Genomic DNA, 26,028 nt, shown 5'->3' on the forward strand with positions numbered 1-26,028 from the left:
ATGGATGAAAGTGACAACAAAAATCGCAGAATATAATTCTCTAAATATTTTCTTCATGTTTAACAATGAATAAAATCCTATAGTTTGCAATTTACTTTACTGGACATTGCATTTGTGAGCAGATTTCTTTAATTCAAATGTGTCAAACAGGAAAAAAGAAACCAGAACTATAGCACGCAAGAGCATATTTACAGAGAAAAGATACACAAAATCACTGAATCATGAAAAAGATAAATGGTATTTGGCTTTTATGCTACTTAACTATTTGAAAACAAGAAAAATACTTCAATTAAATTACCAAGTATACAATTTAATGTTGAAAACTGAATAATGGCATTAGACATATATTTTTCTTTTACGGGAAAGTTTTGCTTCCACTAGCAAAATGCACAGAGAAATTGAGGCAACCAAGACAAACAATCCTCTGCTACAAAGAAACATTATATTGATGGTTATGAACTAAATAAACACCTATATTTTTCCAGTCCAGGGACACAGTTAGCTTTTCAACAGCAAAGAATAGCACTGTGTGTGCATATCATTCACTAACTTCCCTGTTCTTCACATGACTGAAAACTGACACCAAAACTTCAAACCTGAAGAGACTTTAAGTACATCAGTATCTCGCATGGAAAAAACAACCAATTAATCAACCAACCTTAAAAACTGCAACCAACACAAAACCCCAAATTAAAAGGAACCCCCAAAACCACAACAAACAACAACACTGCTTAATAAAAACTCCAAACAAACTGTATCCAAGACTTCTTTGTTATATTTGGGCTTTGTTTTCTTTTGTGGTGGTTTTTTTTTTTTTTTTAACAGAAAATCAAAATATACAGAGATACAAATATACAGGAAACAAAAAAAAAAAAAAAATATTTTAGGCACTATACATGGAACTCTTTTTTTTTTTCCCATTCATAAATTTAAGTTCTTGGGAGTTTTTATACGACTTTTAACATGCTGTTAACATTCTGTTTGTGTCTTTTTATTTTTCAGAGTTACACAACATTTGCTACATGTCTTACAGCCTCCTGCAAATACTTTGTCTAATCCCCTTCATTAATATGATTTTACCTAGGAAACTTAGCTGTATGGATACAAGAATTTTTTTTGTTTGACTGCCGAACTGAAAGAGCTTTCTGTATAACCATTACTAGATGACAAAAAGGTTTTAGAGACAAATGGCAATAGTCACACAACAAATGGAATGCAGATACTCTCCAATACTTGAACTTTGGTCCCCTATTAGCAACGCAGTTCATTTAATCACCAGCTCCATAACAGTATTCTCAAGTGCACCTCAGCCTCCCTGTTAGAGGTATTTCGTCTCATGTATATAAGCATTAACCAAGCCATGTGGTCTGGTAGATAAACCTTCTTCTGAAAAAGATGATGGCAGGAGTCTAGCTGGTGCTCTGATGACTGCTTAACTCTTCCTACAAAAGTAAAAACTTCAACAGGGAAGAATGATGGAAAAACTACTTCAGAACACCCTGCATGGCAGCAGTTAAGATAACTCACCTGAAATGGGGGAGACCAAGTTCAAGGAATTTGAAATCACTGCAAAATCCTGTCCTTTACTCTGGATTTATTTTATCTCTGATTTGTGAAAATTAAGTTTACCACCTTTTCACATATATCACACTCATGTATCCAACTAGGGTTATTTGCTAAAGTACAACTTGCAGAGTGCACACTTTGAGCAGTAAAATGAAAGTTTAAGAGATAGAGGCATAGTGGGACATATTAAGACTAGAGCAAAATATACTAAGATATAGATTATTACCATAAACAAATTTACAGTACGCTTAGAATGGCCACAGAAAATACCTTAAGCAAGTTCTGTTTATGGCTTTCACGCTTCCTTTCTTCCTCTTTTCTTGCTGCAACAGATGCCATACGTCTTTCTTCTTCCTGGGTGGAAAACAAGAAAAAGAAAATCCATAAAAGGAAGAATTAACCAGGTTCTGAAAAATTTAACTGATAAATACTTACATTTGTGTTGGAATTTTAAATACTAATTTTAATACAATTTTAGGATTAAAATGTTAATTTTTCTAAATATCATTAAACCCAACAAAATTGGTAATTTATCAAGAAATTCAGAAGAAATAGAAATCTACACAGATACACATACAGAAGATAAAGTATCTGTAAAGGTCTTTGAAAACATATAAAGCCCATGGTGAGTATGACTGAAAAAAAAATTTCAAAATAAAACAGTTCTTTATAATTTTGTATCTTCATAGTGGTTTTTGTATTAAGTAGCATTTTTTAAACAAAAGATGCAGAGCAAAAGAGCTGAATTCTATTTATGCTCGAATCATAATCTAAGATTGATTCTTATCATTATAACCTGTTTCCACAGGCTACTTTTCTAAATCAGCAGCACAACTCGAGAAGAATATTTTTAAAGTTGACTATAGTATATTAACATTATTCCTTATCAATATTAATACCTACTCAAGAAGAAGTTTCAAGAAGCAAGCCATTTATATCTAAATAATGAAAGTCATTGTCCTGGGTTCAGTAAGTGAAGATGCTTAATTTTCCTGGTACAGCAATTTAATACTGCAATACACCCATATTAGGTTGAATGCTCCCTGTTTACAGAAGTCGAAACATTCTCATAGCATGGTATTTTTAGAACCTATATTTTCCAAGTGACAAAAGAAATGTTCACTATGAAGTAAAAAGTGTAGAGTCCTTCCAACACAAATATTTGGGAAGCATGCTTTAACTTATTTTGATTTACTTCACATGCCATTGGGTGTTCCTATTAAAGTATCTTCCCAACAGAAAGTGTTTTGATTTCCCTCAGAAAGCTTTTCACTTTCCAGGAAATTAACAAGCAAAAATGAACAGAAAACATCAACCACAAAGACATTGATATGTTGAAATTTCTACATAACTAAAACATGCTATGCTCAGTGTATTGTAAGAACCCCTAAGCAACCACACTTTTAAGAAAATAAATTCCAATGCCTAGGAAGTTACATTCACATAGCAGACTTATTCTTCATCTGTAGACAGTGCCCCTGAAGCCCACTGACATACTGTGGATTTTGATACCAATTTCAAAGGTGATTAAACATTGCATTTCCAAATTGCTCCTCCATGACTTTAACCTAACATGCACATATTAAACATAAGAAATATCTCAATGCAGATTAAGGCATGAGGCTTTGGATAGAGTCAGCTTCTCTAACCCAACTATATGCCACAATTTCACTGGAACACCAGTTTCCCTGGACCACTAATTGGGGAGCCATTTTTGTTTGTTGGCAGCCACCTCTGCTAATTGGACTTTTCAGTTCTTCCTAAACAGGTAACCCAAGAGGCTGGTATCACAGAACTACAGAAAATCAGGTTAGAAGTGACCTCACAAGGTCACTAGTCCATGTTAAAGGAGGACCAACAGTAAGTAAATAATTAAAGCCACACAGATACAGAAGATCTTCTGGATCCCAACACAACAAAACACCACACAATGACACCCATTACCTGAATGGGAGTGTTGAGTGAGGCTGTGAAAACACATTAAACAAACCCCACACAGATAACATGCCACAAATATGAATGTATAATTAATAAAGTGAAATAAAAATGTGTTGTTCCTCAAGATACGATTTAAAATGTTGAAAACTACAAACATGATTCTCATGACAGCTATTTACCCCAATTACATGTTACAGTGTATTAAGATTGTGTTTACTTAAAAAACCCTGAAAGCTTCCAATAAACTGCAAAAACTAGCAAACATCAGTGAGATCTTGCTATAGGAAGTGGGTTAGAGTGGTTTTGTGGTGTTGGGGTGGTCTGTTTTTTTTTTTAAATTTTCTAATTAAATCTCTCCCTTTGACCTTGCATTGATTTTAATGTGGGCTCCTAAAGAAAGAAGTTTTAGAATTTCAATGTCTTAATCTTCTGTACTGACTTTTCAACACATAAAACATATGAAGTAACAAGAGTGTTTAGAAGTCTCAAACTAAGGTGTTGGGATTTTTTTTGTTCCCTAGATTATATAAAATATTGGATTATATAAAAATGGTTTGAAGAAAGAAGAAAATGTAAACTAGTTTTCCCATCAAGGGAGAGGATGCAAAAATTACCCACTTTATTTGGCAAAAAACAGCTGGTTAACCATCACAGACTGCCCTGAACTAGCTGACTTATTACTGTGTTTCACACTGGCAAAGTTGAGAATTTAGAGAACAAAATGACACTCATCTAAAAGAAAGTAGATTTCGTTAATTTTATTCCTTTCAAAACTACTTAAGATTTGGGATTTTTTTCAAGCTCCCTAATTCAATTTTCTCTCATCTTCCACAAATATCTCTTCTTACTCTATCTTCCTTCTCAAAGCCTTCCTTTTTCCAGTCCAAATGTATACTTTATGACAGTCTTCCACACATAAGGAAGCCAGTCCCGTACCTTCACTGCCAACAGTCTCAATACATTCATACAAAGAATGAAACGAACTAATGCAGATTACGTTCTAACAACAGTCTTATTAACTATGACTTTTTTCTTGATCAACACCTTACCCTAATTGCAGACATTTAAAAAATACTTTCACTTTCACAAAAGAAAATAGCTCAGCCTATAAAGAAAATATATCCTAGTTTTACTCAGCATTCACACAGGCACAATGATAGAGAAAACATCTTAGTAAAGATTAAGGATAAATCTACTTGTCCAGGAAATCGAATCATAGAATCATAGAATGGTTAGGGTTGGAAAGGACCTCAAGATCATCTAGTTCCAACCCCCCTGCCATGGACAGGGACACCTCTCACTAAACCATCCAACACAAGGCTTCATCCAACCTGGCCTTGAACACTGCCAGGGATGGAGCACTCACAACCTCCCTAGGCAACCAATTCCAGTGTCTCACCACCCTAACAGGAAAGAATTTTCTCCTTATATCCAATCTAAACTTCCCCTGTTTAAGTTTTAACCCATTACCCCTTGTCCTGTCACTACAGCCCCTGATAAAGAGTCCCTCCCCAGCATCCCTATAGGCCCCCTTCAGGTACTGGAAGGCTGCTATGAGGTCTTTTACACAACACATGCAATCCATCTTAAAAACCAAACAATGTCACAAATTATCCCTAAAAAACCACCACAAAGTTATAAAACAAAGCCCTTAACCTTGCTAGTATTCTTTTTTTTACTATCACCCCTTCTTCTCTTCTAGCTCCAGCTCTTTCAAACTTGAAACCAAACCTTGCTGGAAAACGGGGGATGCTTTCCCAGAAGGTCAAAGTGCCAGATCATTACAAACGGACTAGGATGTTCTCTTGTATACAGAGATCTCTATTTAGTAGTTCTCCACTTCCCATCTAAAAATGTACTAAATTAGTAAGAAGTCACCTTCACAAAGAGTAATATATTTTCTAAAGAAGGCTAAGTCTCACTTTCTGCAATGTGACTTTCAAGTTGCAGGTTTACATTCTCAGTATGAAGCAACAGAAAGCTATTACCACCCTTATAAAAACCTGCCATTGGAGCTCCAACAGGAGGGTACCTGTAGCTTTGGCAGGCTGGTAGCTCCCCCTGCTGCTACATGAGCACTACTGGAACTAACGCCACAGATTTTGGTCAAACCCAACATTATTTCATTAGTCGTTTAAGAGGTAACATCCAACAAGCCCTGAAGATGATGATCTTGAAGAACCCACAGTGGATGCATGTATACTTACTCACTACTGCTTTAATATTATTCAAACAAGTTCTTTCTCAACAAATGATACCATTTAAATCACAGAAAAAGATGCTAGATTAGCACAAAGGGAATGAAGCATTTAATTTCTGTAGTATATCTACCTTAGTAATTTTACTATAGATTAGAAACAGCTACAGCATACTCAATGTAGACTACTTCACGCAATGAAAAACACAGAAAAAGGAGAATTTTGAAGAATGGTCTGGAATATACATTTAAGCTTTCAAGGTATAAAGAGACAACACAGTACACCTAAAATGAACAAAATCCCGCTCATTTGCAGAAGGCAGACTATGTTTTATGTATACAATAGAGGCTGATTTTATATGAGAATGAAGTAAGAATGTGAGGATAGTAGAAATACAGCCAGGGATAATAAGAAGTACAAAAATTTCGACAAATCATTACATGACATTTGACAATGAGATATATCTCCATTTTTTTTTTACCTTCAGTATTACTTTGGTATATTTTTGCAAGACCTGATTTGAGAGAGAGAATTACAACCCATAAAACTGACTTTAAAAGTTCTTCAAGGATTGTAATTTTTAAGTGCAGAGAAATTAAAAAAAAAAAAAAAATAGGGATCCTTCCCTAAAAGAAAGTATACTCCACAGTGGCAATGGAATCAATAACAATTTCTATTCTGGATAAAGCAGTAGAACCTACTTCCTGATCAACAGAGAGATATCTAAGCAAATAATCCAAACCAAACACTGCTCTCTTAACTTTAAGCATCGAAACCCTATAAAACCTCAATGAAAAGCAACATATTTTTGCTGTTAAAAAGATGCAGCTTGTCTTTCCATTTAGGAACCACAGGACATTTAAAATATACATATACTATATGTAAACATACACATAAAAATATATATACACTTCAATTCTGCTGAGAAAGTATGGATAGCAAGTGTTTCTGGGTAATCCCTCAGTAAGGGCCATGTACAAATTCATATTTTAATATTTTACTATATGTCTGCAGGCAGTATATGTTACAGAAAATTGAAGGTAAAAAGATCAGTCACAGCTAAACTGTAAGTGCCACTGGACAGGTCCACTGTTTCAGAAGTTCAAACTATGAAACATATTAAAAAAGCTCCAGTGCCCAGAAAAACAACCATTATAGACACCAAAAAACACAAATGGCTATCTATGCAACCTGAGCCTGCTTTGACTGTAACACACTTCAGCTGCACATCAGCCATACATCTAGTCCCATTAAATCACAACCAAGATTGACTAAAGGTTACAGAGGGTTAACACAGGCAACACAGAGTAATCCATCTCGCCATGGTAATTCTGCTTCCTCTCCACTCTTTAAGCCTCCAAATTGATCAATTAAAGTTTCGGAGAGTAAAAGATTTCCATTGAATTAATGTTTTGGATATGCAGTATAGAGTGGACAGCTTTTTTCAGCTAAAAACCACCTTCTAGTGCGGACAATGGAAAAAGCGTTTTCAGTCTTACAGTGAAACTCATTAGAGGCAAATAACTTTCACTGATTTCACTACCACCGGGTCAATGCCTCAGAGGTTTAAGAGTTTAAATCTTACATTCAAAAATAGCTTCGGCATGAGAGGGCCTAAGAAAACACCAACTCCCTCACAGATCAGGATTTAAAAGTTGTCATGTGATGCAATCCCCTGAATAAAGACAAATCTGCCCTGACTTAAGAAATACTAGAACAATTACAGAGAAAAACGTTTTATCCTAAGTGCAGAGTATTTGATTTTCATGGCAGCTTTACAGTTTTATTTTTGTAATAGTTCCCTAAGGCAACAGCAGTTGCCACCAGACTTGCTCTGGGGCTCCCTTTCTCCAGAGAATCAAGTAGAAAAGGCATAGCACCGAAGAGCATATGTCTTCTTGAAATACAGTATGACTAAAGCTTCAAAGTCTCTTATAAACTTTTGAAAATGTCCTTGAGATTTTACTCTTTCTTGAAATAATTTTCTTGTCCCAGTGAAACCAGCAAGTAAAAGAATAGTTTCAAGCTGAATTAAGAATTGGGTAAAACTTAGCTCTCAAGCAGAACTTCTGAACAGGTCAGTGAAGAGTTCCTAGCTAGAAAAATCCAACATCCTGGTCCAACTCTGAAGTTTTTTACAGGACAAAGCAACGCTTAACTTCAAAATAGCCTGGATGCTCTTCAGATTAATGGAGAGAAGAACCTAGAAGTTTAGTTTAGGTATACCAATTGAGTGAGAAACAGCACATACCCAGCATTGTACTTCCATTCCCCCCCACAGTTATATTTACCCTTACAAGTGATGGCAACAGCATGTTGCTTTAATAGGCAAGACAGCTGGGTTTGGCATAGCCAACTCTCTAATTCTATCACAAACCTCATGATAATTGTTTTTCTTAAAAATCACAGTGTCTTAAGTTATATGATTATCTGGGTAACACAGCTTTTATTGGAGAAAACATAAAGCACCCTCTACATGGAGAAAACAGCGTGGCTCAAAAACCAGAAGGGAAATAAAGAATGCAAAATGTTCTTTTTACAAGTAGATTTATGAGCAACACAACTGGTGAAGACTGTTTTTCTATGGCTTTTTGTCTTGTGGTTGACTCTGATGTTTAACAAGGTGCAAACACAGATTAAGATTTTCCCATGGCTGTGCATTTCTAATAGCTTTTTCTTCATACAGATCCCATACAGTCTAAAAAGGAATCTGAGCTTTCTACAGTTTTCCCAACACTAACAGTTCTACCAGGATCTGTCTCCTCTCAAAAACGGGTGAAGGGGCAAATGGAGGGGAAGGAGACATTTTCTTCATGTGACTCAAATTCCTGAAATACTAAGAAAATGATCTTTTCAAAAGCAAAGTAATTAGCAAGTATTCAATTAAGTCATTAAAAATCCACAAAAAAATAAAAAAACCCCAACACACAGAATACATGCGAACAAACAAGTATTTAGTATTTTTAATGCTGGGAGTAAAACTTTGATGTCCGAAAGCACTTTATTTTAAAAATTAATGTTATCCACATACATGTTATATTTTGCATCATAACTGGCTCTATTTTATGCTCACGGTGGACTGGCTACAGCAAGATAGGATATGAGGTAAAACAACAGGTCGATTATAATGCTGTACTGTCTTTGCACAAAGCAAATAAGCACTTAAAATAGGCTGTATCTATCAGCACCTTGTCAAAAAAGAGCTGCAACACTTTTGCTTGCAAAGCATATTACATTTGTTATCTTGCTGTTGGATTGTTTTCTCTTTTAAGGTCATGCTTAAACATAATTTTTGAGTAGACACAGAATTAGCATGATTATTCCTGTATTAAGAGATAAAATAGTCGACTTAATCATATGGCCCCCAGTGATTGCCCTTCATCCTCCACCTTAAAGAGTATTTTCAGTAATTCTGTAGGAGACTTAAGTTGTCTGCAACTCCTCTCTTGCTTACCAAGGTTACTTGAACTTGAGCAGCAGAAATCAATAGGAAGTTAGCTAAGGGAGAAATACAGACACATAGGAACTGTGTGATCAGCAGGTTTCCTTAGCAAGGCAGACTAAAGAAACCAACAAGATTTTTAAGGGAAGAAGATGCCAATAACATGAATTCAAGGATAAACAGACTATTCCTTTGGAAGAAACACTCTTTTTTCAGCTATAGAGTAAATCAGTGAAGACTGTGTTGGGAAAGTTCAAACCAAAAGCTTTGCAGATTCTCTCTTGTCACATAGCAATTGATTACACAGTATTTAACAGTAAAGAATTTAAGCATTTTAAAGTAAACATGTTAAAATGAAATAAAAAAGCAGGTCCTTGCATAATACTGAAGAAAAAAAGTACAAGTTTTCAATATTGTAACGTCTATATAGCATTCAACTCCATACTAAAGAAAATACTGTTGTATTTTTAATATACATACATAAACAGACACCCCTACATTTCACTTCTCAATTTAAGGATCTAGCAAGTCTAATGAAAACAGAAATTTCTTACTGTGATTCTCTTCATATCTAGCTGTCGGAGCTGCATCATATGGTGGAGAACAGTGTGTTTGTACCATGTCTCCTGAGCTATTGGATTGCCATCAAGGGTGATATCTGACAAAGATGAAGACTCAGCAAGGCACAGAATATCCTCAAAACTGTAACCAAAAGAGTTTAAAGTTTCAATGTCATAGCGTAGGAATGATTTTGAGATGGAAGATTTTATTTGCTAAGGACAGAACATTAATATATTCCTGTACTGAAAAAAACCCCATCCATCAATATTGTGCATGATAAATCAAACTGTAAGTATTTAGAAATACCAACAGCTGCTGCTGTTAAACTTTTTAATCTCTTCACATACAGGTAGAAATAGATGAAGAATAAGGAGAACTCATTAAGTACAAGAGTACAGTTTTACCTAAAAAAACCCCTCACCTAAACCAGGACATGCATCAGCTCATATTAAAAAAAAAAAAAAAACCCCAAAACATTAAAAAAATAATTCAAAGCTTATTTGCCATCAAAGCCTGTATGAAAACCATGGAAAATACAAGCAAAAAAGCCAACCACAAATACCACAGAATGGCATTTGCAACATCATTAAATATCAGAAGAAAAACAATTACAGAAGCATCATATTATCTTCAAAAGAGGTCTGACTTCTGTTCTGAGTTCAGTCTACAAACACTAACAAGTCGGCTTTTTAGACAACACCTGATTTGGCTTCCCGACAAAAATAACTGGCCTGTATAAAGTATATGTGGAAATGCACAGCTTGTACCATGTTCCTTTTATTGAAGATGGAAAGAATGTAGTTCAAACAAATAGTATTTTTAAACAACACAGAACTATTTAACTTGATTTCAAAACAAGCTGAATTTACAGAAATAAATATGATTCCCCAATTCCTTTTATGAAATTGTGCACTTAGGCCTTCAAAAGTCAAGTCTTATGAAGTTGAGTAAATTAAAGCAGAAAGTATATAATAATTAGACTCGGCAGTTTTGAGAATGAAGTTCAAAAAATCTGATAGTTACAAAAGAATCGATGATCACAAAAACAAACAGAGGATCACTTTACTAGACAAATCTTTATGACATTCTGAAATCAGAGACCGTTTCTGAAGTGAAAAATATGGAATTACTTTATGGAAAAGCTTTACTATTCTGATAATATTACTGACTGCATCAGGTGGTTTTATTCGCCTTTGGTGGCAGGAAGAGTCTTCCTCTATACTTGGAAGGATTCCAAACTTTAATTACATACTTAATGATGAACTTAGTTGGAAATCATATGCGGTACGAATGTTTATGTTAAATATTGAATAAATTGAATAAACTGGCAACTGCCTTTATCATTTGTATCACTCAGCTTTCAAAAACCATGCAATAATCTGTTGAGGAATAACATTCAGCTGCAAACGGCTTCAGATATACCAGAATATCAGATTATGAAATGAGATATCCCTTAAAGAGTCTTTTTATGACCTGGTTTCCTTTCCGTAAACCAGCTTGCATAACACATTTTAGGAAGATCAGGCTGACATTACTTACGTCCTGAAGGTAACAGACAATCTTCCCAAATGACGCAGAAGTTAGTAAAGCAAACTCGTAAGCATGATAGAATAAGAGAAGATAACTATTTCCATTTTGTGTGACAAATATGGATTATTTTTTTTGCCTTAAAAAATTAGTTTCAAATAATGTAAATATATTTATTAAAAACATTAAATATATTCACTCCACACACTTCCCACTAAACATCTAACCAAACAGTACTTGCCATTACATATGATTTACAGATTTTTAATTAAACTGATCTCTTCAGGAAATAAATGACAGAGAAGTTGAAAGTTTGCTAGTGTTTTCAAGATCTTATACATACTGCTGCGCTTTGGAATTTTCAATGCTGCAGAATATTCATTCCAGAGTCAACACATGTGCATTCATCCCGCTTCTAGCTGCCCTATTAGCAGCAAAATTTTAGAGCTAAAGGGTAGTGCAAAATAGCTGTTTCACATCTTTGCATGAAAATGTGAAAAAGAGAATATGAAAAAGAAACCTTTAGAAACTCAACCTAGAAAACAAAATATACTTTACTTGTCACACTGGCATCCCAATGCTAAGCCAAGCAAAGCAAAGCTGTAACACAACACACTTAGCAAACAGATGCGTAATTTTACAACCAAGCTTCTGTCTGCTTCCCAGCATGCAGACTGCTGTGACAGACCAAGGGGTAACCACCCTATGGGAAGCAGAGGCCATGTCTCAGTGCTCTCTCTAGCTTCTGTTATCTACAGAGGAGTCTTTAACCTGCTCCCAAAATACAAATCAGCTGTGGATGATGCTGTTTCAGACTGTCTCAGTCAATCATCTTGAATGGAATGTCTGCTTCTTTTTCCAGAAGACCTTCTCCTACAGGAGCCCTACCAAACTACAGCAAACACCTCTCCTTCCCTGTTCTTTCTTGCTAGATCAATTTATCTATGCTAAAATGGCAGTTTTGCCAACACAGACACAAGTTGTGAACTTAGGCAAAATTATTAAAAAGTCTTTTCTGCAAATCAGAACAGATCAGTTTTACATCTTGTGTGCATGCTCAGAGTCCTGCATCCAATTCTCCCCTCTGCCTGAAGGGATGCAAAAGCAAACCCACTTCTGCCACCTCATATGAGAATGTGGCATCACTAAGCCACAAAATACTCTGGCGTGGTCTAAGCTCAACCTCCACCAGTGATAAGCATTCACAGAAACACCTGTCCTCTGTTACAGCCTACTTGCTTAGAAAGACAGTTGTTTCTTCTCTATACATATGCAGTGACTTTTTAAAAGCATGTTCCATAAAAGGGAAAAACTCTGAAAAAGAAAAGGAAGGCAACATGCTCACTACAGCCTGACAGAACACCCAAGAGGGAACTGTATGTTCAAAAAAAAAAAAAATCAAAGAAGAAAAGTTGGGGATTCCCAGGTTTCTAACCACTAAACTACTGATGAAAACAGAAGCTACCACAGTCAACCTTTCACTCTCCTTGTACTGCTTTTGTTCAAGTATTTAACAAGGTATTTATAAATTTTCATGCTGCTAAGTAAAAAGGTATAAATAAAAATAAACATAATGCTGACCAGGACAGCAGTGTAACAGTGAAAATATGTACTTCTTTTTTTTTCCCAAGATTTAAAAATAGTCTACCCTGGTTTCATATTTTGAAATGTGAACAATAACCCTCTCTAGGTCTCAGTGGCACATCCTTCCTGAAGAAAAGTTTCTGTAATCTCTTCCCAGCACCACATGCCAAATTCAAAATTGGATTTCCCCCCCTTCTTTATAACTAGTTCTAGAGACAGAGATATACTACCTTCAGCCATTAGGTAGAAGGCCTTCAGTTTGTAACTGAATCTTTTGGGCTGAAGCCAGAAGTAGGACTACTTTTGTTTCATATCAGCATCAACTTCTACAACATTCAGTTTTAGCTTGTATTATCTTGCCAATACAGATGCTTTTACTAAAAGCTGTGCAAAGAAGCAGCAGAATTCTGAGGCCTCCTATAAAGCATGAGGGGAAAAAGGAACTGGTGATTAAATCCATGATCTATTCTCATGCCTTATATAGTGACAATTTGTAAAAGGTATTCCCAAATCTTCTACTGAAATATTTGTGTCAGTATGTATCAATTTCAGACTCACAGATTTTTGCTGACAGGGGAAAAGAGAGAGCAGCAAAACTTTCCATGAAAGCACTGCCTCAAAAATGCTACTTTTAAGATAGCCACTAATGAGATATTTTAATGAACTGTAATACAAATATACCCAGGTTTTGGCAATATACTTTGTTGTTCGTTTCCATTTGTGGGTTTTCTCTATGCACCTACAGACAAATGAACTGGAATACCTTTGCATCAATTCGATTATCTAAAAGAAAGAACAGACACAGCTGTTTCTAGGAAACGTAACTTCTACAACTACCATATGGCACAGAGCAAACCCAGGTAAGTGACTCAAAACTGCACAAAATCATTTAAAAAGAGTTATAGGAATGTTAAGATGTAGCATAGCAATTCACTAGTATTACAGTTGCATAGAACTTCTTCAGTCAGTTCAAATGGTATCAAGCCAAGTTTCAGAAAACAGATGGTCAAGAGTATATTTTTTATATTCAGTCAATTTCTTGTTAGAATACATATCTACTATAGAAGTCAAAATCAGGAATTAATGAGCTTTTTAGCCTTCTTTACTGCCATATGTAATAGAAAGATTATTTCAAAAACTCAAGCTAAATGTGATCATCAAAAGAAATTGTTTCTTTGTTTTAAAATAGTGACTGGTAAATAAAGAGTTAACTGATTGGCCCACCTATCTACCCACATATATATACAAAATTTATAGAAGAGCAATGTCTTTCATTTGATGTTAATATCTTAGTTTTATACTTATTCCAACTACAGATTAAAACCAAATTACATATTTGCACAAACGTTCTGAGTATTTCTAGCTCACATGAAACATAAAAGTAGATCTGTCAATAGTTTAGCTGTAGCCCCAATGAATAACAAGAATCAGATAAAGTACCAAGAAACAAGCTACTGAATACACGAAGTTTGAGAAATCTACTTTGAAAATATCACAGAAAAAAATGACATATTTTCTTCCTTAAACACTGTGAAAATAAATGTGAAAAAGGAGTCAGAAAACTGTGCAAAATATACCAAGTATTTAAAGAGATTCAGAAATTCTAGTTACTGCAGTGATGCTCCCTGATGGCAAGAGAACCAGCTACTGCAGTCCCCTCAGTATTCCTGCCAAGCTAAGGCTGTTTTTAGAAAAACAGAAACAAAAGGCAGGTTTCAGTTCTGGAAATTATTCAAGAGAAGCAAAATGCTACCCCCTCTCTTTATTATGCTAATTTAAAACATAAAATAAGAAGACTAGCAGATTAGTTAAGGAACGAGCAGATTAAAGATTCCTGCAATTCATCTCTTGATTTTTTTTTAATGCTTAATACCCATGAGCATTTAAGGAGCTCTACTGCATTTGTACTTTAAGAACATCAGGAAGACAGACAAGTAGGTTGGAGCTGTCTGCAAAAAACATAATGCAGGTCAACTTAAAATGTTCCAAGGGGCTATTACAATAAAAGCTCATACTAAGTGTAACATTTTACAGAGAAAGCAGATACAAGAACAACATGGTATTTCCAGGAATTGGAACGTGAAGTATCTCTTCCCTACACCAAATTAAATTATTTGATTCTAAGCAAAGAATGCTGGTGGTGATTAAGGGACAGGAAAAAGAACATACCCAACTAAAGATAATGCAGGCACTATTTAATTATTTTGTTGGGGTTTTTTTGTTTTTTTATTTTTTTTTTTAATATTGGCACTGGGATAAAGGCAGACTCCAAAAATGCGTGAATATAAAAAGGCATAGAACACACACATTTTTTCTATTTATAACAAAATGCACTTAGTTACTTGATACTAGAGAAACCCTGCTTTGAAAGTCGAGCTAGTCTGGTTCTGCCATCTGGTTTGAAAGGGAAATGAACATGAACACACCTTTCAGACTTTATTAATATATGGGCAAACCAAATACACGCATGAAAAAAATATAAGCATCATAAGCAGAATCCGACTCAGCAGTTTGTGTAACGCCATAAATACAGTGATGGTATGTTAAATATAATATGTACCTTTTGTAATGTTAGTTTAACAGATACCTGGTTTAACAGTAAAACTTATTTACAACACTATGCTTAATTTTGATTACACTGTAAAAAGTATGATGATTTTAAAATTAAAAACAAAAGTTTCTTGGTAGAATTCTCATAGTACAAATACATTAAAATGCAAATGGTTTCAAGAAATGTTATGTTTAAATAGAATACAGACAATGGCTTGATTATGCTGTCTATTAGGGGAAAAATAGTATTTGCACTCACAGTGTTTTAATTTACATTTTAATGAAATACAGCTCCTACAGTACATTTTAAATTACTGATAGGAAGCAAACTGCTATTTCCCTTACCTAGATATATTGTTGAAGCTGAGGAAGAGACGCTGGAGACATGGCAAAGTATCCACATCTTTCTAGAAGGAAAGATAGAAGCATAAATTCAGTAGCTGAAAGTAGCTTTTGAACCTCTCCACTTTCCCTGATGAAATACAATCATTTCTATGCTATAACCTTGCTGCAACATTGATTTCTGCAGCTCCATTTCTCCCTACTGCAGACTGCAAGGGAGTGTTTCAGTGCAGATATCCATGCTGCAGAACAAGCTGCACCACTTGCAAAGCAAATGATGTTAAAGAAAAGAGGATAAGGCTGCTGCTGCTGCTTTCTGAACAGGCTTTCGGGAAATAAGCCAATGTGCTGCCTCAGCATTTATGCTGCAGGACAAACATACCGGCCAAAAAAAAAAAAAAAAAAAAGGTTTTTTCATGACCACGCTGAAATAAGGTTTTTGCAGCAGTGCAATTAGCAGCACCAAACAGCAATGACTTTTCTGCCAAAGAATGATCTGAAGGACTATCATCTTTACAATTAAAATTTATAAGGAATGAGTTTGCAGAACGAGTAAACAAATTTAATATATGCCACTAAAGACCTTCAGATGAAAGCTCTAAACAGCAAGTAACACAAATATTATTAGGATGAAACATACCAAGTACAAACTTTATTTATGAAATATAAATCCGTAACAGCCACACAGCACAGTCTGCAGTGATTCATACACTATTCAGACTGCACACCTCAATCCTCAGTTATATATCTGCATCTCCTTATCCTACTAAGGAACACACTCAAATTTGCAACCAGTGGACATAAAACTGTTACTTACACCACAGGGAAGTGTCACAGGACTCACTACGTTGCTTTTAGCCACAAAATCACATCTACAGCCCTTCTTCCCTCTATCTGACTTGTGACATGTCTACATCACATTTGAGATAAAGAAATAGTTCATTCTACCAAATTAGATGAGCACAATACAGCTCTAAACAAACCGTGCAGCTTCAATTAATGAAACAGTGAATGTGAGCTAACGGGTGTTGCCAAGAGTCACAGCTCTGCATACAAGCAGTGGTTATCTGCTCAGGCTTGAAGATACAAAACTCCTGGTTCAGAGCTGTTCCGGATCCTCCCAGATTAGAGTACGGAAAGACTGAGTTCACAAGAGAATTCCATCTGGACCCACCCTCTGTCCCTAAACCTACTCTCACTGTTTATGCTTAAAGGAGTGGGCAAGCATGATACAGGTTAATATACACTTGAAAACGGGCATTATAGAATTGTGCACAGTAATTCTTGGGTAGCAATAATTTTAACTAATCAAAGAATTTTGCATTGAGGAATGCAAAGTAATTTCTGCTGAAGACAAATTGACAGCATAAAGGAAAAAGAAAAAAAAAAGAAAAGCCTCCAGCTTCTTCAGCTTTGATTCAGTCATATAAAGCAATAGACTCATACAGGACAGGAATTCTTTACAAGATGGTGAACACCTTAACCAGTCCTCCTTCAAATCTAAGATCAAGCTGCAGATGACAAAACCTGGAAGTCTAAGCTTTTAATACCTCAAAGCAATCAAGCAGGTCTGTGTTTCAAAAACATAGCTCATCTTCCTAACAGTGGACCCCAATTCACAACTGGATGAAAAGTAAATAAATGTTTCATAATTAATGGTATGCATAGATTTATGCTTCTGATACCACATGAGACACTTTGTAATCATTTATTCTGTCTGTTTGCTATTTTCCAGAATGGTCAGACTTCTTGAAGACACTTCAAGCCTGTAAGATACGATTGTGCTATAAACCAAGCCTCAAGACTGCCTTTTAAAATCCTACAGCTTTGGACATACTACATTTCATTCTTACAAAAATAACTACTTAAGGTTCATGAATTTCCAGGCTCTAATGAGTACCTCTAAGACAAAAAGTGGTCCAAAAATTGCTAATCTAAGGCCAGCACTTAAACAAACTGCAGCCTAGCTGGGTATCTTGATTTATTTAAGAGAGTAAGCTGCAATGGATATGGAGTTCAGCATAAAACCTCATTTTGTTTGGCAAATGACATCATCATCTTTCCTTCACAAAAACAACCACCTTACTCTGCCTCTGTGTGAGTGTGAGTGTGCGTGTGTGTGTGTGTGTGTGTGTGTGGTGTGTGTGTAAGTGTGAAAAATAAGGAAGGCTCACAAAAATGTACTGAAAGTATTAAATTATATTAATGTTATTTCATGTTGTTTTGGGATGGAAAACTTTTTAAATTTGATATTAGTTTCTTTCATTTAAGGGAGTAATCAAATTTAAAAGCTTGATTCATAAGGAGAGTGTTGTCATAGTAACCCAGTAACTAAAACACAGGCCAAAAACTACATCACAGAAGCCAAATTCTTTAATGAACTTAACTGCAAAATTTTAGCTCTAAGTGCTGCATCATAACTATATCATGATTAAAATGACACAGTCAACCATAAGAAAACCTAAACCTCTTAAAGGAAAGAAATATACCCCCCCTCCTTTAACTACTCAAGTACTCCAGCAATAATGTAAGAATATCTTGGCTATTATTTCCATACACTGGTATATTTGTTTGTATGTTTCTGGATTTTCAGTAATGTAGTACTGGAGCAGATTCTGAATTTCAACACAAAAGTAACACAGCTTTACTTAAAAAAAAAAAGAAGTAAATAAATACATGTACCTTGTGCAAAGAGAAAAAGACAACACTTGCTATTAAGATATTTTAATTTAGGACAAATACATTGATTTACTTTAGGTTTCAGCGATTATCATGTGTCCAAGACTTGACTTCATATGGAGTCCTTCTCTAGAGGAAGGAGAGTTAGTGTCATACTTGCTAAAAATCACCATGCAATAAAAAAGCCAACACAAAAATACACACACGTAATACCATTCCATTAGACTTTAACCAGGGTAAAAGCAAACGAACAATCAGACAAAATAAAGTACTTCCCTGAAGAGAATATAATCTTCTGAAACACTGCCTCTGGTCAGGAAAGACTAAAACATTGAGAAGCAGTGCAGAGTCCAAGCCTGTAACTCACTACTTTAAATTTCAGGCTGACTCCCCATTTGTAGGAACAGGAAGCAAGGAGTAAGTACGAGCTACGCCTGAGAGTGAAAAGGCAGCAGCTACAAGCAAGGAAGAGGGTTCTAGCTGACATAACTGATGTAGGGGGAAAGTATAGTAGCAGAATCAATTTTTTTCTGAAGTGTAAAAACAATTCCTATATGGAAAAACAGAAGACTTGAGAAAGGCTCAGCAGCAATAAGACACCAACAACTAAAGCAATGATGAAGACCAGTTATTTAAGTAGACTTAATGTATTATTTTAAGTGCTTGTTGAAATAAGCTACTTGCCATACCTGAACTACAACTCTTGGATTGCAAAGTGAAAAATTTTAATTTTTATAACATAAAGACTTACAATGCTAGGTTAAAGCTTCAATTGGGAAATTCTGCTTTTAAGAGCAATGCCTATTTTCTCTGCATTTGCCCCAGAAATATTCATAAGGTGATGAAATTTAAGATGATTTGATTACTTAGCTGAGCTACAGAATTAAGAGGGGGTTTGTTTCTAGGAAATGTATCTGTATGGAAGAAAAGCATCTACATTTGTATGTTAGAACTGCAAAGCTACTTCAGAATCTGGGTCCCATCACTGTCCTCCCCCTGAGAACCATCATGAGGTATCAAGATGTGAATCACTACAACTCATCATAGATTCACAGAATAGTTTAGCTTAGAAGGGACCTTTAAAGGTCATCAAGTCCAAGCTCCAATCACATTTAAATTAAATTGCCGTTTGCTTCACCTTAAATATCACAGCAGAACACCATAAGCAACACGATACAGGAAAACACAAAATTCCACAAGTCTGAAATACTGATACAGTTTAGACAAGTTACACTATTAGTGAATTTTGTTAAAACCAACATAAAGGAAAAGAAAGATACAAGAGTTTTGCTCCTTACTATAGCAGAGACTTGATTATGACGAAGGTTGAGCTCTGTGAGTGAATCCAGTCCGTTAAGGTTTTCTACAATGGTTAGTAGGTTTCTGGCAAGGTTTAACACTCTGAGTTCATTCAAATGACTGATGTTTTCTATTTTAGAAATCTGTGAAAGAGGCATAATTATAAACATGCATACTGTGGCTTATATAGATATACAATAGATACATGTAGTAAGTACTTTTTTAGAGTATACATAAACAATCAACTCAATTACAATAATGCGCTTGTGTATTTTTCTAAACCATGATAGTAACATCACAAGTTGCTGAAAACAAGCTACAGTCTTGCTACATATTAAGTACTAGTATCCACTTGACTGATACCTTTCTAGTCATAGCATGGGTCTGCTGGAGGACAGGAAGGCTCTGCAGAGGGATACAGACATGCTAGACCAATGAGCCAAGGCCAGTTGTATGAGGTTCAACAAGGCAAAGTGCTGGGTCCTGCACGTGGGCTACAACAACCCCATGCAATGCTACAGGCCTGTGGAAGAGTGGCTGGAAAGCTGCTCAGTGGAAAAGGACCCGGGGGTGCTGACTGACAGAGCTGAACAGGAGACAGCTTGTGCCCTGGCAGCCAAGAAAATCAACAGCATTCTGGCCTGTATCAGCAATAGTGTGGCCAGCAGGATCAGGGCAGTGATCATCCTCCTGTACTTGGCACTGCTGAGGCTGCACTTCAAATACTGTGTTCAGTTCTGCGCCCCTCATTACAAGAGACACTGAGCTGCTGGAGCAGGTCCAGAGAAGGGCAACAAAGCTGGTGAACGATCTGGAGAACAAGTCTGATGAGGAACAGCTGAGGGAACTGGGGTGGTTTGGTCTGAAGACAAGGCTCAGGGGGGACCTTACTGATCTCTACAACTACCTGAAAGGAGGATGGAACAAGGAAGTTGCTGGTCTCTTCTCCCAAGTAACAAGTGATAGCACAAGAGGTAATGGTCTCAAGCTGTGCCAGGGGAGGTTTAGATTGGATATTAGGAAATATTTCTTCACCAAAAGAGTGGTCAGGCAATAGAAAAGGTTGCCCAAGCCAGTGGTGGAATCACCATCCCTGGAAGTGTTCAAAAACTGTGCAGATGAGATCCTTAGTGCCACAGCTTATGGGTGGACATGGCAGTCCTGGAGTAGCAGTGGGACTTGATAATCTTGAAGGTCTCTTCCAACCTAGGTGATTCTATGAATCGATAGCGAAGCAAGTCTTTTAATCCACTCACCGGACAAGCTGAGCTGCATTGCATTAGGGAACAGCAAATGTCAAGCCTTCTGCAGAGGCAGAGAAGGTCTATGTAACACTAAAACCCTCAAAGAAATCTTAGGCCTTTGGGGATAGGCTGATTACTGCAGGGAGCTATGTTTCATTTTCAAAGAAAGGGAAACTGCACACCATTATATACTGAACCTTACTCAGCAGTAAAATAAGTCACCACTTCCTTCCTTACCATCAGAAAGTAGGTTACTTCAGCCATGCTGTTGTGTAGCAGTAACCTTGAAGACACCACAAAACTAAGACAACATTGATGACATCATGCTATGCTAAAATTAGCAAGTTTTGTGCATGACTGATCCTTAGTTTGTCTGCAAAGGCACCCAAACACATCTCCAAGTCTCCTGGTACCTATGCTACAAAAATATGTGGCATCGTATCTCCCTATCATCACAGAACTCTGCCAGTTTCCCTTCCTGCTTCTTAAAAACCCAGTAGTAGCATTCACAGTTCTATCTACAGGAGCTCCACAGACTTTCCAGCAGGTCATGAGGACAGGAACCTGCTGTGAGTCAGGCGCAAGAAGCCAGCACAGCCCTGTGAAGAAGAAAGCAATTTTTCTGAAACTGGAACTTGCAAGGAAGTTTTACAGGCAGACAATTGCTGGAATTAGAAAGACAAACTCAAAAGTTAGAAAAAAAGGAACAGCATCCTTAGTTTGGATACATAGCACATTTACTTGACAGTCCCCAGCACTTCTTCGGCAATTCATGGCTTCATGTGATTAGAAAAATGGAGCAATCCAAGTGACTGAACTACAGTAAACAGGCAGCTGCCTGAAGTTTGGGTTTATAATTAATACCTTATTTTAGAGATTCGGGTGAAATTGACAAAAAAACAGCAATAATATCTATTGCCCCCTAAAATTACTTTTTACCTCTAGAAATGTAACTGTTTCACAAAGGCATTATTACTCTGCTGACACAACTTGGATTAATTTCCTGCTGCATTTCTCAGAGCAACCAACTCAAGGACCTCTATCTAGGTACGTATTTCTGATAGTGGTCTGGGATCTGTCCTCCAGCATGTATCCACACATCTATGAAGGATGTGCAAACAGCAACACATTATGGAGAAGACAAAGTACTGCCCCTGCGCAGGGGAATACTGCTATCATATTCTTACCAAAACCTAGGCTATACGGTATAAAGAAGGCAGCAAGCTCTCCTGTGGAAAAGACTTCAGCCTTCTACAATGTATGGCAGTGCATCCAAGGATAGATAGAGTGCACAAAGCCACTAACAAATATAATGAATTCCATTTTTAAACAGAATGATCATCTGCTGGATCACCCCAAGCTCCCTTCAACACTGTGTACTCAGGGTACACTATTCCTCCTCAAAGTTGCCAACAGCACTTCCATGCAGACAAGCAAGACAGTAACTGGTACCACCCCTTCCCTGCGATAATGAAACTTTCTGATGCTTTAGACCAGTATAGGCCTGGCCATGCCAGCTTCCAGAAACTCCTGGAAAAGTAGAAGAGGTAAGGTAACTCATTTAACAGTTTGAGAAAACATACAGTTGTTGGTAATTTTCATATATATACATACACATATATGTACACATACATAGATATATACATACCTGTGTATATAAGCCTATGACACATGACCTGAATATGCTGCTATGAAAAAGTATTTCAGCAACTTTTCAGTTAAAAAAGCAAAAAAAAAAAAAAAAAAAAAAATTAGGTAACATCTTAAACCAACATTTGATTCAACTGCTAATTAGTTTGCTTTATCCTTTTTTGGGTGTTATATGCAGAAAATAGTTATCAGGATACAAAAATACTACAGCTGAAGGAATAGAAAATACCTCCATTTAGAACAAGATATGTAGATAGAAAGACTTGTAAAAGCAAAGCCAAGAGAAGATGGGTAGCATGAAGAGCAAAGACCTCTGCAGATGTCTGCTTAGGTAGAATTACAGCATGCTACAATGTAGAATATTAATCTTGGCATTCTACTGCTAACACAAAGATAAAGATTTCATCAGCAATGTATAGAGTTGCACTTTTATGACTTTGTTAAGTTTTAAGATTAACTTTACTGGATTTGCTGTTTCAGTTATGCACCTAACATATGAAGATACACCAGCTTTTAGTACATGCTGTTAGGCGCAGATTGGATACAAGCCAGAACTGGACAAAACCTTTATTTTCTTGTTTGCTTGCATGCTTGAATACTTAGATATGAAATAGACTTATTTCAAAAAAAATGGTTATGTGCCCAAATCATCAATAAACTACACAAAAGTTAATTTTATAATACACATTTTGAGATTACTGAAGTTTATACCTGAAAAAAATCAAGTTGCCTTTTTTTTTTCCTTTTACTTATATCCTTAAGCTTTTGGCAAGGAAAATTATTCACAGAGTTAAACAGAAAACAAAAAAATAATGACTTCTTAAAATGTAAAGCACTATAAAGTGAATTTCATTCTAAGTGAAGTTAGACTTCATTAATTCTAAATAGACTTTTTTCATTCTAAATAAAGTTGACGTCTTAACTTGACTCACTTTAATGAATTAGTTCACTGGAAAATGGAGTTAAGTCCATTTTAACCCTACCTAAAATAAAAAAGGTTTTAAAAAGAATTTATAGGAAACATATACCATTTATACTATTTACCTTGACAACAAAGACCACGTCAACAAACAGCATTCTCTCCACAGTGCACAGAAGCACTGTTCAGAAATTAAATGTTCAGTTCAAAATTAAGCGAAAGTTGTACTGCATTAAATACCCAGGCTTTTGCCAGAGATTCTCTTGCCCTTCTTAGACAGGTGGATCCCTGATGTTGTATTTTATGTCCATATTAGCATTTTAATAACCATAGAAACAGAGTCTCTACATGAAAATTAAATGTTATTAAGATGCTGTGTTTTCTTACAATTTTATACTGGGCAGCAGTAAAAATCAAAAGCCTCTCTAAATCATGAAGAAAAAGCAGCCTAAGAGTAGTAATATGACAAGGGAATTCACATTTTGTCCTTTCTGTAAAGCACAGGCATTGAGTGCAATATTTTATTAGGCACTACTTTCTGGGGGTTTTTTAACCTTCTTTTGGATATTTATTGTACAAAGGTATTTTCTTTAATTACTAATGTATTTAAAACCTTGCTTTGGAAAAACAAAAAGCCATACAAGGTTTATAATTAAGCACTGTGGAATACTATACCTCAATGTTTTAAAGCGCATCCAGTCACCAGTACATTTCTCACTTCAGTGGTGGGAGAAGTCTTAAAGTTCAGACCAAACCATATTATCCAAAAAACCCAGCGCCCAAATAAATCAAAATACTTTCCCAGAAGAGTACAAAAATGAAATTTTCCTCCTCCTGTTTTCCCTCACCTCCAGCCTCTTGGAAACATTCCAGTCTTTTAAGTTTCACAATCTGCATTCCATCTATGGGACTGATTTATACCCAGAGAGAGAGGGAGGGAAGACAAAGACTAAACCAGGAATCTAGCTTTTCTCTTAACTGCTACTACTCCAGGAACATTAACAAAAATAAATAATTTCTACCTAGACTCTAGCACTATTTTTGGAAAATAAGATTAACACTATTCATATTCTGGACATATCCTATTTGAGTATTTCTATTCTGCATCTGCTGAGAGTGAACACTGAGATTTCTTACTTTATACAGCAATACTGTGCATTATGGAAGAGTTCACGTTTTAGATGTTACCTTTGAGCCCAGATGATCATTTGACAATGAAAACTTGTGTGTAAGTTGTATTAAAGCTAGTTGAAATGCACAAGACTAACAAAAAGAGATACTGTGCATTATTAAAAATAGCTTTGAACACCAATAAAATAAAATTATTGCAAGCATCTTAGAATATTCCTGTAGTGAATTAAACTACTCAAGTAAAAATGAAAAAAATTTTGTCAGATATTACATAAGGGATATTACCCGTAAGATATTTTACTATTGTAAATATGTCCTATAAGATATACAAACGATAAAGAGGAATTGTAGTTAAAAGACTAAATTTTCTTGCCAGACATGTGAGCACCTTCAATATCCTTGGAAAGAATCACGCAATATCACAGTCACCAAAGAATCAATCTGGTAGCATGACTTGCCAAAAGGCATGAGGAGGATTTACTGGAATCTGCTATAACCTGCTACATTGAATTTTATGGGTTTTATTTAATGACATCAGACAAGCCAAACCATGAAAACAAAGACCATGGAAAAATTCTGTTCTGTATTATAAGCAGTGATACTACTGCTGTAATTTATATTCCATAGTATATTGTAGTAGTAAAGTTATTGTTGCCAGGCAACATCATATAAATGGTAGCATTTTACTTATATGACTCTTCTCATCTACTGGAGTCTTAACAAGTTAAATTGCCTTCTGGAATTATATCATTACAGAGGAAAGCTAGCAATACCAGAATCACTGAATACAAGTTCCCTCTTATCTCAAGTAAACTGTATGCAAGCAACAAATACTCAGCTAATCCTCCACTGCAATAAAGATCATTCACCAAATATTCTCCCTTTAACAGAACTGTCTTTACAACTAAAAAATTGTGTTCCCTCATCTTCTATTAACTAAGGCACAGCAATTTCAAAAGGCAAAACCCCCAATCAAAACAGAGCTGCTGAAGGCAGACAGGAAAAAGAAAAGTTAATATGAAAACTTGCATAGCTTTAAACTATAAAGAAACAGATAATTTATTACTAGAAGTTCATAGTCTTAAGTTGATCTTCCCATGAAAAATACACCAAGCCTACCAAAAAAAAGAAAAGGCAGAAAACAATTCATTCCATTTCCTAATGTTCCTAACACATCCCTGGCAGTGTCCAATGCCAGGCTGGAGAGAGCCCTGGGCAACATGGTCTAGTGTAAGGCACACCTGCCCATGGCAGGGATGTTGGAACTAGATGGATCTTAAGGTCCTTTCCAAGCCTAACCATTCTAGGATCCTATGATTCATGCCCTTCAAATGCACATTTATGATTTACATCTTCTGAAAAAGAAAAGCATTTCTTATGTTCCAGAGATTTACTACT

At 35.8% G+C, this 26,028-nt stretch overlaps 1 protein-coding gene across 5 annotated transcripts in view; it reads right to left on the reverse strand.

The window, feature by feature from the left end:
* Nucleotides 1-26,028, reverse strand: part of LRRC49 (leucine rich repeat containing 49) — a 49,341-nt gene that overhangs the window by 15,197 nt on the left and 8,116 nt on the right. For 4 of the 5 annotated variants that reach the window (XM_065688963.1, XM_065688959.1, XM_065688961.1 and 1 more), the window contains exons 8-11: nt 19,686-19,829; nt 15,712-15,773; nt 9,699-9,846; nt 1,837-1,920 (exon numbers count right to left, since the gene is read on the reverse strand). In XM_065688963.1, the coding sequence (XP_065545035.1) occupies nt 1,837-1,920; nt 9,699-9,846; nt 15,712-15,773; nt 19,686-19,829 (438 nt within the window). The remainder of the gene's footprint in view (nt 1-1,836; nt 1,921-9,698; nt 9,847-15,711; nt 15,774-19,685; nt 19,830-26,028) is intronic. The other variant, XM_065688960.1, reaches the window with a different exon arrangement.

This window comes from Lathamus discolor, chromosome 8 (genome assembly GCF_037157495.1).
Source record: "Lathamus discolor isolate bLatDis1 chromosome 8, bLatDis1.hap1, whole genome shotgun sequence".
NCBI classification, from domain to species: Eukaryota; Metazoa; Chordata; class Aves; order Psittaciformes; family Psittacidae; genus Lathamus; species Lathamus discolor.